This window comes from Ochotona curzoniae, unplaced genomic scaffold (assembly GCF_017591425.1).
Source record: "Ochotona curzoniae isolate NIBS_2020 unplaced genomic scaffold, NIBS_Ocur_1.0 contig_66, whole genome shotgun sequence".
In the NCBI taxonomy this organism is placed as follows: domain Eukaryota; kingdom Metazoa; phylum Chordata; class Mammalia; order Lagomorpha; family Ochotonidae; genus Ochotona; species Ochotona curzoniae.
This window is the reverse complement of record NW_024466512.1, coordinates 8,345,582-8,358,918: the sequence shown is the minus strand read 5'-3', so window position 1 is coordinate 8,358,918 and position 13,337 is coordinate 8,345,582. Positions and strand designations below refer to the sequence as shown.

Genomic DNA, 13,337 nt, shown 5'->3' with positions numbered 1-13,337 from the left:
GCCATGCTCCCGTGCTCCCATGTGACTTGGGCCAAGTCACTTTCAACTACAGATCCTCCGAATCCCCAGTGACAGATGAGCAGATTTTATAGCAGCCCCTGCCCTCCCACAGTACTTTCATGGCTCTGATAGAAACCTCTAGAAAATCTGTGAAGGCAAAGGTAAGGCAGCCAGAGCATTGCTCTTCCAAGCCAGGTGTCATCAGTGGTGGTGACAGTGGCGTCTGTCTGCAGTGTCTGTTACATGCCAGGCCCTGGCTGAGGGCTTCAGCCCCTTCCATTTGCATAATCATTACACACGGCAGTACCAGTCCCATCCGTATTTTATAGAAAGGTCAAGCCCCGTGGCTCGGAACGCACAGCTTGGGAGGTCTGAGTGACAGTTCCTGGCCTCTAGGGTGATGGCTAGTGGTCTTCTTTGGCTCATCTTAGTCGGTGGTCCTCAGCCCTAGCTGCTCAGATGCCAGGCATCACGGCCCCCCAAGGAGGGCTGAGTCTGAGCAGCGGGGCCAGCCCCAGCATTGGCATGTGGCTCCCTGGGGGTCTTTGTGGTTCGTGTGGAGCAACGCTCTTCCAGAACTGTTGTGCTCAGAGCAGCAGAGCAGTTTGGGAGTGCCTTAGCCAGGTTTCCTCTGTTCTTTGTCCTCCTCCCCTGTGGAAAGAAGGGCTTGTGTGGGGCAGGGTACTTACAGGGGCCTCTGAGAGTCTATTCTCTGAGATGCTCATGAGGAGAACTGCCACTCTTTTCCCCATTTTGTTTTAGGCAGAATATGAAGTCACCCCGGATGAAAAGCTGGGAGAGAAAGGCAAGGAGATTCTGACCAAGCACCTCACCCCCAAGGTAAGACCCCCTCAGACCCCATCTTAGGAAGCCCCCATAACCCCTGCTGCAAGACGAAGGGTCCCAGGTGACTACCAGGGAACATGGGATCTGGGAAGCATTGGGACGTGGTGGCCTCATTCATCCAACCCAGAGCGTGCCTGAGCCTGGTGGGGCCAAGAGGTGAGGGGTCCCAAGCCAGGCTCCCCAGGGGACATGGAGTCTGCTTTCTGGGACCCAGGTCCCTCCAAGAGCCTGGTGCTACCCACCCTCGTGATTGTGGCAGGACAAGTGGCCGCCTGGCCGTGGCAGGGTCAGACTGAGCAGGAGTGATTGTGAGAGATTGATGTGGAGGGGCGGGGGTGGGGTGGCAAGCTTTTTCAGCAGAGCACACCACCCGTGGCTGCAGCAATCAGGGGAGCCCACAGGAGAAGGGGGCAGCTCTGAGGTGTGTTCCCTGTGTGCCAACGGGCAGGGCTGCGTGCTGAGGGCTGAAGGAACGGGGTCCTCAAGGCCCTGCTTCCTCTGAGGCCAACTTGCTAGGACAGTGAGCCCACAGCCCATGCTGAGCCACACCCCACTCCCTCCCAGAGTGGGGTCTCCCCTCCAGACCCCTCACTGAGGCTCTCAATGGGCAGCTATGGTGGGCAGCACCACCTGTCAGCAGAGAACCAAGCATGTGAGAGTAATGGGTGAGTAAATAAGCTGCAGCTTTCTTACCCCCTCCACTCTCAAGCAGGGACCATTGTCTGTGTGTTTGGCACTGACCACGCAGCCAATACTGTGGAATGTCTTGTAGATGATGTCGGGCTTGTCAGTTCCCGGGAGCTGGCCAGGGGGCTAGCTGGACAGTCCAGTCAGATGTGTGTGTTGGGCCCTGTGATGGCAGCCCGCCTTTCATCACCACAAACCAGGAGTGATGCAGGTGGCAGGACAGGTATCCCGAGGAGGGGAGGGTCACTCTGAGCTAGGGTAGACTGGGTAGTTTTTCTCAAGATGTATTTATTTTACTTGAAAGTCAGAATTATGGAGAGACAGAGATATTTTCTATCTGCTGGTTCACTCCCCAAATGGCCACAACAGCCAGAACTGGACTTGTCCAAAGCTGGGAGTCAGAAGGTGCTTCCAGGTCTCCACATGGGAGTAGAACTCAAAGGACTTGAGCTTCTTCTGCTGTTTTCCCAAGCCGTGAGCAGGGAGCTTTAACAGAAGTGGAACAGCCTGGACGTGAACTGAGCCCATATAGGTTACAGGCACCACAGGCTGAGGATTAGCCACTGCACCAGCCCTAGGCTTTATTTTTTCTTTGAGATGTATGAATTTGTTTGAAAGGCAGAGACACAAAGAGAGGAAGAAAAAAGAGAGAGGGAGAGAGAAATCTATGACTTGGGTCTTCCACATGGGTGGAACGCTTGGGTCATCCTCAGCTGGATTGGAAGTGGAGCAACCGGGACTTGAACTGGGACTATACAGGATGCTGGCATCACAGGTGGCAGTTCAAACCACTGTGCAACAACACCAGCCTCTGACTATATTATTATTATTGTTGTTATTGTTGTTATTGTTGTTATTTTAATACTGACCTTATTGAACTCTAATTCACAACCATCAAATTCACCTTCTCAAGGTTTGTAATTCAGTGATTTCAGAAAATGTTCAGGGCCTGGCGCAGTAGCCTCCTTGCATGTGCTGGGATCCCATTTAGGCACCAGTTAGAACTGCTCCACTTCCCATCTAGCTCCCTGCTCATGGCCTGGGAAAGCAGTCAAGGACAGTCCACGGCCCAGGGACCCTGTACCCGTGTAGGAGACCCAGAAGAGGCTTTGGGCTCCTGGCTTTGGATTGGCGCAGCTCGATGGCCATTGCGGCCACTTGAGGAGTGAATTAACGGATGGAAGATCTTCCTCTCTGTCTTGCCTCCTCTTTGTATATCTGACTTTCCAATAAAAATTTAAAAGTAAATCTTTTTTTAAAAAAAAAAGTGTTCAGTCATGTAACCATCACCATAGCCTGATTCTTGAACATTTTATCACCCTAAGAAAATATTCCATCCCCATTGGCACTCACTTCTGGTCCCCCTTTCTCCCAGTCCTGGCCACCATCTGCTTTAGGTCCATGGGTCTGTGTAAATGGAGCACCATGTGGTGTGTGGCCCCTGAGACTGGCTCCATCCACTTGGCATGGTGTGGTGTGGTATAGCGTCTGTTCCTTTTTATGACCAAATGATGTTGCCTGTTGCCTGGAAACACCAGGCATGTTTGTCTTGTCCTCAGTGAGTGGACACATGGCAGGATCTGCCCCTTTTGGCTGCGTTGATTCATGCTGCGGCGACCATGAGGCACACGGGTTTGTGGAGCACAGGTCTTGCACGGCCCTGGTGCGTTTCCAGGGTGCAGTGGCTGGTCGTTTAAGACCCCATCTGTGTGCTGCGCCGTTTGGAAGCGTCTGAGGACTCCCCTTCCCCACGCCCTCGTCTACACTCGCCCTTTCCTGTGTTTCTGCTTTTTCCGTCCCAGTAGGTGGAAGGGTAGCTGGGTGTGCTTTTTACTGGCATTTCCCTAGTGACTAACAGTGCTAGACATCTTTTCCTGTGTTTCTTGGCCATTCTTTGGAAAATGTGTGTTCCAACCCTTTGCCCGGTTTTCAGTCGGGTTGTTTTGTCTTCAGTGTTGAGTGGTAGGAGTTCTAAGTTGGGGGTCAAATCTCTTATCAAAGTGTTGAGTGTTTTCTCCTAGCTTCTGAATGGGTTTTGTTTTTTCACTTTCTTGATGGTGTCCTTTGAAAAACAAAGGTTTTTGATTTGAATGAAATTCTCTCTTGTTTAACAAAAAGATTTATTTACTTATGTGAAAGGCAGAGTTTCAGAGAGAAGTGGGAAGGTCAAGTAAGAATGCCAGAAAATAACCGTTTAATTCATGCTTATGGCTCAGTGTGATTGCATTACGGCTTGGAACTTCATAAGAACTTCTCATCATCCTTGGAAGTGACAGGCTGACTTCCACATCCTGTTCTGGCAAGCTAGGGAACCCCTGGCCGAAACTTCAGGCTCACCCCTGGACCTCATTTACCTTGAGGGAAATAGCCTGGAGTCCCTATAAGCATAAATCCAGCCCAAGGCCTCCAGGATGTGGCTGGCTTGGCCACATCCCTCCCTTCCAAGGACCTGCTGTGTCCTCTGGTTGGGTCTGGACGCCCAGGTGATGGCCCCAGGCCCGGCTTGTCACCTCTGCTGTGATGGCTCTGCCTCTCCCACAGCACCCAGAGCAGCACTCCCTCCTCCTGTAGTGAATGCTGTGAACCAGCAGAGGGAAGATGTGGGTGGGACACAGCTCCCTGCTCCCTCCATTTCCTCAGGCCCTGACTGTGCAGGTTGCATGGAACACACCTTGAAAACTATCAAGTCTGATAACTTTGTGGTGTAACGATTTCGGCCTCAGCCTGCCACAACGTTATCAGACTATGGTGATCATTTCGGGGATGAGCCAGAGGGTGGAAGATCTCCATCACTCTGTCTCTCTGTCATTCTGCCTTTCAAGTATAAAATAAATAAATAAATAAGTAAGTAAGTAATTTAAGACATTATGCTAAGTGAAATGAGACAGACAGGAAAAGCCACACTTTATGCTGCCCAGAGAATAGGGGTCTGAATTAAACAAAGCTGTGGAGACAGACAGGAGATTAGTGTGCTGGGAGGACAGGAGCGGAGAGTCATGTTCATGGGGTCACTGTTCAGCAGGACAGCATATTCTGTTCGGAATGCTAAAACATGTGGGAAGCATTAGTGGTGGTGGTTGGCAGGGGGATTCCAAGGAATGCCACTAATGGCACTCTTTACAGTGGCTTAAGTGGCAACATTTATGTTGTGTCTTTTTACCACAGTCAATGAAAATGACAAGAAAGAGGGAAGCCAGGATTGCTGCAGCCCTGGTCCATCCGTTCGGGAGCCAGTGGTCCTTCTCTGTGCCTGCCTTCTCCCAACTTAGCGAGTTTGCTTTGAAGACATCTGAGATATAGCCAGGCCAACAAGGCCTAAATATGAACAAGTCCCAGAGATTAGATGGGCTTATAACCCAAGGATGTCCACACTGGTTTCCCTCAGCCCCAAGCCCAGGTCTTGGCTTCCGCTCTGCACTGTGTGGGTAGCCAGTTCTCACACTGCAGTTTCCATGGGCAGAGCTTTCCACAATGCATTTCTTTGAGTCACAGATAAAAGCTTGCACTTAACCACCTCATGCCCCCAGATGCTGGCAATGGCCACCGGCAGGCCCGGTGGAAAGTGGGAGTCAGGGACTCAATCCGAGTCTCCCATGTGAATGCTGGAACTCAGTCACCCGAGCCGTTACCTTCGGCCTCCCAGCATTCGCTCTGCAGGAAGCTGGAATTGGGAACTGATGCTGAGAACCAAACCTGGGGACTCCAGTGGGGACAAAGAGGTCTTAACCTTCAAATGACTCTACAATTATTCTGGTTTTTTGTTTTGTTTTAAGATTTATGTATTTAAAAGGAAGAATGAGAAAGAGAGAAAGAGATCTTCCATCTGCTGCTGGTTCACTCCTATATGGCCACAGCAGCCGAGGCTGGGCCAGGCCAAAGCCAGGAAGCAGGAGCTTCTTTCAGGTCTCTTATGTGGGTGCAGGGGCCCAAACACTGGTGCCATCCTCTGCTACTTCCCCTGGCACGTTAACGGTGGGAAGAGGAGCAGCCAGGACTCAAGCCGGTACCCATATGAGATGCCAGCCCTTGATGCAGCAGCTTTATCCACTATACCACAGCCCTCCCTCCCCTGTGTGGTACGTGTCATTATTGTCCACACAGCAGCAGCAAGCCCTCCCTAACCTTTCTCTCTGTCCACACCCTGACTGTGTCCCGCGTCCTGCTGATATCCTTGGGCTGGCGTGTTGGGGGCTCCTCACCCCTGGCCAGGCCTGTGGGGCCCTCTTCCTCTCTCGTGACCCTCCAGGTCAGAAAGTGGATCTGCCTGTGATGTCAGAGGGGCCACTGTGCCACTGACCCCATTCTTCTCTCTGTATGCACATGTCCCACATACCTCTTTGGAGTTCTGGAGGCAGAACCCAGGCACCGGCTTCCTGCGGGCACCCCTGCTGCCCTCAGCCCTGCCCTGGCGGCAGGCGACGCCGGTTCCCATGCCTGTGCCTGTTCAGTTTCCTGTGTGGCCCTCCCCGTCTGCAGGCATGGGACAAGGGAGTGAGATCACACGCTGGATAGAGGGGTTTGTGTAAAAATCCCCAGGATCTTGGGAGGTTCCTGCCCCTCTTCTCACTCTCGCTCCGCAGGGATAACATCGTTGCTGGAAGAAAAGCCAAAACTGAGCCAGGTGGAAACTGTGTTGAGTTGTGGACCAGGCAACTGGCCGATGTTCTGAAAGATGAACAGTTGGCTGGTCATAACCATGGAAATAGGAGACCCTCCCCCAAACCTTGAGTACTTTGTGCCCCAGCATCACCTGGACACCAGGGGCCACGTACTTCACTTGTATATGTTGTGCCAGCCCTAGGCAGAGCTGGCTGTGCCATAGCTCAGGGGAGCTCTGTGCCGGCACTTCAGCTTGGGACAGCCAGCAAGGGCTTGTGCACTGCCTGTATAAACAGCATCATCTCCGGCTGCGCCCTGGGGACCCGCAGGTCACGACTGGGCATCGTCAGGCTGACAGCTCAGCTGGCCCCCGCTCCACGTCTGGCAGGGTGGCGTTTTGTTAATTATCGGCCTCTGCTTTTGACGTAGAGGGTTACGGTTGGGGTCAGGGTTGCAGCAGATCTTCCTGTGTTCTCATTGAAGCTGCCTGGCTCCCAGGGAGCCCCAGCTTCAATTATGTCTGGGGTTTAAAGAAGCCCTCTCTGACCTCTTGCCCCAGGAAGCCTTCATCCTGAGGAAGTGTGGGCTAGGGTCTTTAAACCCAACCTGCTTTCCCCTCCATCAAGGGCCCTGGGGGGTTTTTGGAGGGTCAGGGCAGCAGGGCGTTCCGCCCTCCCCCCCCACACACCCCGCCAGCTTGGTCACTGATACTGGAAGAGGTGGCCTGCAATAGTCTGGATAAGTGTCCCTTTTGCAAATGTGAATTTCTCTGTGTGGAGTCCAGGTCCACTTGGCAGAGTTTACCTTGTGTACATGCCAGGAGTTAACGGCTGGGAGGGTCTCTCTCACTGCCCAGCCGGGGTCCAGCCTCACTCTAGTTGTGGAGCTGCCTGTGAATGGCGAGACCACCTTCATATCTGAGCAGCTGCCCAGCCTGGGCCTCCAGCCACTGGCCTAGTGAGCTGGTCTGTGAAGTCCCTGAGGGGGCACAGAATGAACCGAGGGATGTGGGCAGCCAGGGCTGACTCAGTTTGGGCCTCCACTGGAAAAGCTTCCAGCCCAGTGGTGTCCCCTCCTCGAGTTCCATGCTGCTGGCCTGCACAGTGATCAGCTCTCTGTGGGTGCTCACCAGGGGGACACAGATGAGGAGGAGTGGCCCTGACCTGCAGGCCTTAACCAGGCCACCAGGGCATCATTCTTCTTTTGTCCTCCCACCAGCCACACTCCAGAGGGCGATGGCAGATCAGGCAACAGCTTCCAGAAGCCCTGAAGCCAGGGGGTGGATACAGGAAGCTAAGGAGACCAAAAGGTGAGGCTTCAGTAACTTGACCAGTGTCCTTGATAAGAATAGAACATTACTGGAGGCTGGGAGCTCCAGGTTGCTTCTACCTGACCTCTCCATTTACCCAGGCCATTTCTGGAGACACCCCGGCCCCACTCCAGCTTAAGCGCCTGTGGCTCAGCACTATGAGCCTAGCACCCTGAAACTTCCTGGTGACTCTGGGGGCCATGTCTATACCATTTGCCTTAGAACCCGGAGACGCAGCAAGTTGTCCGGGAGCAGGGAACTGTTCATTTTTCCAGCTTTTACCCCAAGAGCTCCCAGGTCCCAGCCACCAGCTGCCTGTCTGGCCTGGTGTGTGGGCCTCACAGCCTGTCCCCTGAGTTGCCGTGTGGGGCTGGGAGCACTCCAGCAAGGCCTGCAAGACGCTGACATCAGAACAAAGCAGAAGTCACCTGCCCTGGCAAGCCTGGAGCTGGCCTTTACTTATTTCCTTCTGGTGACCCAGGAAAGCAAGCTCTGCCTTCGCCTCTGGTCTGCCCTTGTTTGGGGCTCATGGAATGTGTCTCCTGCCTGCCCTGGGTGGGGAGCGGAACTGATCCAGACGCCCACAAGAAAGGCGGACAGCTGGTAGGGGTTTGATTAGAAAGGTGGACACATGGCACTTGTTCTTTCTGTCGGCCAGACCCTAAATCAATCCTCCAGGGAGGAAAGGCTGCTGCTGTGGCTGCCGATCAACAGACTTTCTCCTTTGTGTTGTGGCTCTGGCTGCATGCTCACACACACCATACCTGCACACACTCATGCACACACACGGACACACACACACGCTCACACCTCCTTGAGAGCCAGGAGCACCTTCCCTATCACCTCTTGCTTCCTGCAGCCCAGGTCCTGACCCTGGGAGCTGGCCGGCCAGTTTTGGGGTGGGAGGAACATAAGGTAAGAGAGTGCCTGGTCACGGTGTTGGAGGAAACCCCTAATTCCCTGGCCCAGTTCACCACCAGTCTGGATTCATGATGCCCGCGGCAGGTACTCGCCTTCTAGGTGCCCAGAGGGAAAAGTTACTACAAGGATGAGCAGGTTTCTCTCAGTGAGACACAGTGGTACGTGGGCAGGGGGAATGCCTGGTACCAGGACACTTCTCCCCCGGGCAGCAACACCCATACCTCCAACACACAGTTGCTGTCCAAGTTGAGTACTAGTTCCCTCCCTGCCCTGCCAACTAAAAGGTGCTCTGATTGACCCATTCTGTCACCGAGGCAGGAGTAAACCAGATGGCCTCAGAAAGTGCTCCTATTAGATCCCCTCACTCTGCTTCCTTCCTCCCTGCTGTGTACCTGCATGTGGGCTCCACCACTGCGCACACTTGCTCAAATGCATTAAGCACCCACACATGCCAGAAGCATCAGACATTCGCTCTAGGGCTTGGACTAGGCAGGCCTGGGTTTGTCCCATGGATCCACCATTGATTGTTCTATCACCATGCGCTTCTGGAATACCCACTACCCACATGCTGTGTGCTCCATTCTGGTGAGACGGGAGTGAAACAGCAGCGCTGCTTCTCACTCAGCTTCTTGGAGTCAGTTTGCACACCTGTGGCTTTGGAGCAGTGAGCCCTAGCCAGCAGCCTTGCCCTAGAGAGCCACAGAAGCCTGCACAGAGGACCCAGCACACACCAGCCACGCTGCGTGGGGCCCCTGGCCACTTTGACTCTACCCACAGTCAAAGCTGCCGCTAGCCCCCTCACCCGCCCCCATCCCCCGCTGGAAGGGTCAAGGGGCAGGGTGCAAGGCGGGAGGGTCCTTGCCCAGCCTGGTGCAGAGTCGGAGCTGTTCCTTGGTCCCTGCTGAGTGACCACAGCGTCGCCATGGGTTGGAAGGGCGGGAATCCCCTGGAGCAGTAACCCTCTACAGTCTTGCTGTTCCCTGCCTGGCTCTTCCGGAAAGCCCTGTGCGTCCACGGTGGGAAAATGCAGATCGTTTACATGGGGATGTCAACAGCCCACATAGGAAAATATACACATTGTTAAGCCCTGAGCATTCCCGTCTGGAGATAGAACAGGCGGCCTCCCAGGGTGACCTTGTGTCCACGACAAAACCACCACTACTGAGCACCGGGCTTCTCCATGGGCTGTTTCTGAGTGTTGGAGGGGAGTGTGTGTGTGAGACACTTAGATACATGCTGTGTCCAGGGCTATACACAGTATGTATCTAAGTGTACAGCGTGGATGCCATCTCCTCACCCAGCCCCCACAAGCCTTCAAGTAGGGCTTGCTTGTCAAGGCAGAAGTCACGTCCTTTGCACACCACCCAGGAGAGAATGTGGTAGCCCTAGGGGAAATTGTGGAGTGTGGCGTAATGCTCACTTGGTCAGATTACCTGGGCATGAACCCTGTCTGTGCTCCCAGGCTAGCTGTGTGAGCTGGGGCAGGCTCCTTAGCCTCTCAGCCTTTGTCCACCTCTGTAGAATGGGCACAACAATCATGAAATGCACTGAGAGGATTAAACAAGCCCATGGTTGTAGCAGTGCTGATTATTGTCACAGCAGTTGGCTCTGGGAGAGATGAGGGCAGATGGTTCTGCCTGTCTCGGAATGGTCTTAGGTGCAGCTGTGCCGGAACTGCCCCTTGAACACTGCTGAGGCTGAAGAGGATGGGATTGGGTGGTACAGCACCTTTCAACGTAGCAACATGTGGACAGCCAGACCAGGCCCAGGGCTCCAAGGGAGCTGAGGGCAGAACAGAGGCAGTACAAGAAGGCCCTGGGCTTGGTCCCGTGGGCAGCAGGGACCCCTGATGCTGCAAGGGACAGGAAGTCTCCCTTGGGGGCCATTGAGGCAAATGCACAAGCAAGTGACAGCTGAGACCTGTGAGGAAAGTACCAAGTGACCCCAGTAGAGGGGAGTTCTCCAAGCCAGGGTGGCGAGGTGGGGGTGGAAAGTCACAGTGGGTTGGGCCATGACTGCTGGGGGTGCATATGTCCCCATCTGTGAAGTGGGACATTGGGCACAGCGAACCAAGGACCTGGTGGCAAGCTCTCTGCCCTGTGTGGCATGGAGGGGACCCTTCTTGCACTGAGTGGGTTGGAGGCACTGAGCCTGGCAGGGTCCTTTCTGGGGAACCCCCTCTGGCTGCTCACCCCTCCTGTCTGTGGGAACCCAGGGTCTGAGCACCTGTCGAAAGGCTTCGTGGGTGGCCATCAGGCAGGCCTACAGAGCCTCGCACCAGCCCCAGGTGCCTCGAAGGACACCAAGCACGCAGGGCTGATCTCATTTCCCCCTCTGACGTCTTGAAACAAGAGCTCTGATGCCAGGACATGCTGCCGAACAAGGGCCTTGGCCATCTGGAGTTGCTCAGAGAGGCAGATGTCCTTTCCATCCTGCCAGGCACTCACAGAGCAGAGGAGCCAACGCAGTCCCCAGAGGGCAGGGGACCCAGGGCAGCAAGCAGCCTGCAAGATGCAGCCTCAGGACTGAAGATTCAGTACCCTGTGCTGCCCAAGAGGGGCGGCCTCCTGAGATGGCAGCCCCGCTGCCCACCACACCTGTATGTCCCTCTCGCTGTGCTCTGCCCTGCTCTCCTCACCCCCGGCTCTCAGTGCGCAGGCCACAGCACTCGGGTCTGGGGGTGCTTGCATGGTCCTTGTCCCTCCCAGGTGTACGCATCTTGGCCTCCCTGCCCTTTAAGGACAGGAGGCCCATCTTCCTGTGAGCCTGACTGGTGGTGTCTCCAGGGTGGGCTGCTTGGAAAGGCCATATCCCTTGTACTCCATTGCGCCACCTTGTGGGCTGATCACTCTGTTGGCCTTGGCTTTGGGTGGAGGCTAGCCCGGAATGGGACTGCCTCCTGCTCCGGGGGCTTACTGCCTTCTCCGTGCAGTCTCTGCGGGCGGGGTCTGAGCACGAGGCCGTGGGTACGGAGGGATGATCTGCCCAGGCCTCCCTCCCTGTCTTCTTGCCCTCCTCCCTGCCTCAATGCCTGGAATACCCCATGCAGATGGCTGCAGCTTTGGGTTGAGTGCAGAGGGCTCCTGTGACTTTGCAGTTTTGAGTGCAAACAGATGAGGCTTTCTGCGGGCAGTCTCCCTTAACCACCAAATCACAGCCCAAACCAAGCACACAAGCACTCTGAGCCCACTTGCAGTCCCAACACAGCCCTAGCACAAGCCCTGACTTGAGTCCCTGGGCTCCCCGCCTTGGATCTGTACCCACCATCCGTGCTGTTCCTGGACAGAGGCCCTGGTGTGAACAATGGAGCTCTGGCCTGGATGGCTTGCCGAAGTCTAGGGTCACGGGCAGGGGAGGATGCAGAAACTGAGGTGGAGGAGGAGCTGCGGTCAGGGCCTTGCCCTGTGCAATCCCCGAATGGCCTCAAGGGCTTCCTCCGGTGCAGTGCACTGCCCAGGAAACCCCCTTAGGCTTCTTCTCCCACTGCCTGCAAGCTTTCATCTGGCTGATGACTCCAGGAGCACCCCTGGCACAGGCAACAGCAAAGCAGACAGCCTGGCTGGGCTGTAGGGAGGTGGGTAAGGAACCAGCTGGCAGGGATTCCACCAGATTCCCTTCCCTGGCCCCCTCACCCTTGCAGATGCCCTAGTGCCTTGACCTCCCCCAGGGCTTCTCTCTGGTTGGACATACCCTTGCCCCTGCTTCCTCATCCTCTCCCCAGAGGGACTGTCCCCTCCTGGCATTCCAGAGACCCCCAGGGTAAGGAGGACATTGCTGTTCAGAGCTCACCTGACCTGCACGCTGTGTCCCTCCCTTTCCTAGGTTCTCCCCAAGGCCTGAGGCTGGGATGATTTGCCCCGCTCCTTTGGTGGGGGCACTGCTAACATGAGAGGGGGATAGCCACAGGTACTGGCTGTGGTTGCTCAGAACCCAGAGCCCTGGGCCTCACATTGCATCCCAGGCTGTGCCATGCCTCCACATGGCTCTGTTCTTGCCATTAGCTCCTCTAGGCTGGAGAGGAAGGCCCTGACACCCCCAGTTCCATGGATGCAAACGCAGCAGCTGCTCACCCCATACCCTTGTGGCAGGGCTGGCTCCAGTTCCAGACTTACCCTGGCCAGCAGCTTCTTATCCCCACTTCTTGGCAAGGGCTGCAGTCCCTGGAGCCACTTGAAAGGGGTTGGTTGGAATCACTTAATCTGTTCATGTCAGGCCAGACACTGAATTTAAGCCAATGGTGGCTAAACCAAAGGCACTATTATCCACTCATTACCTCCTCTGTAAGGCTTGGCCAGCTCCCCAGGGTGATGTGACTGCAGGACCCAGCAGACCCCTCAGACCCTGGTGGCCCCCACCATCCACTGAGAAGGGAGCATCCTGCCTGCAGGTGCAGTGTGGGTGAGGAGCAGGAGGCCGGAGGCCTCCCTGCCTCGGCTGCCCCCACTGGCAGGACCCTGTAATACCTAGGGGCTCAGTTCACACCCCGGGCATCTCCTGTGAAGTGGGGGGTTGAGAGCCGAGCAGAGTACAGGGGCCAAGCCAGTGCCCCACCTCACCTCCAGTCAGAGCTTACTCTAGCTTTTCCAGTCAGGGCTCACATCCTTCCCTGTCACCTACTAGTTGGTGGTGACCTTTTGAACCTTAGTTTCCTCACCTGCAAAGATGGTCATCATGGCCATCCTGCCTTGTGGAGCCATCCTCCAGACATCAGCTGAGCATGGCACCTGGCTGGAGATAGCCTTCAGCACTCACATATCTATACCTTTGTTGCCAAGTGTGTTCTTTTGATTGGTCTTGACTATTTGGTCTGTAGTCAGATTTCATTTGGATAAAGAGAGAAGTTTGCTGCTCTAACAGTTTGAGGCCACAGAGTTCTGCGTGGCCTCTTTGCTGTGTGACTGAGACACTAGAACTCTTGCTAGGATGTGGTCTTGGTGGGGCATCCTGACCAGAGAAGAAGCCCTCAGCAGTGGAG

The 13,337-nt window shown here is 55.1% G+C and overlaps 1 protein-coding gene across 2 annotated transcripts in view; it reads left to right on the top strand.

Moving 5' to 3' along the window:
* Positions 1-13,337, top strand: part of GRK5 (G protein-coupled receptor kinase 5) — a 176,134-nt gene that overhangs the window by 140,531 nt on the left and 22,266 nt on the right. For both annotated transcript variants that reach the window (XM_040992021.1, XM_040992020.1), the window contains exon 4: positions 763-840. In XM_040992021.1, the coding sequence (XP_040847955.1) occupies positions 763-840 (78 nt within the window). The remainder of the gene's footprint in view (positions 1-762; positions 841-13,337) is intronic.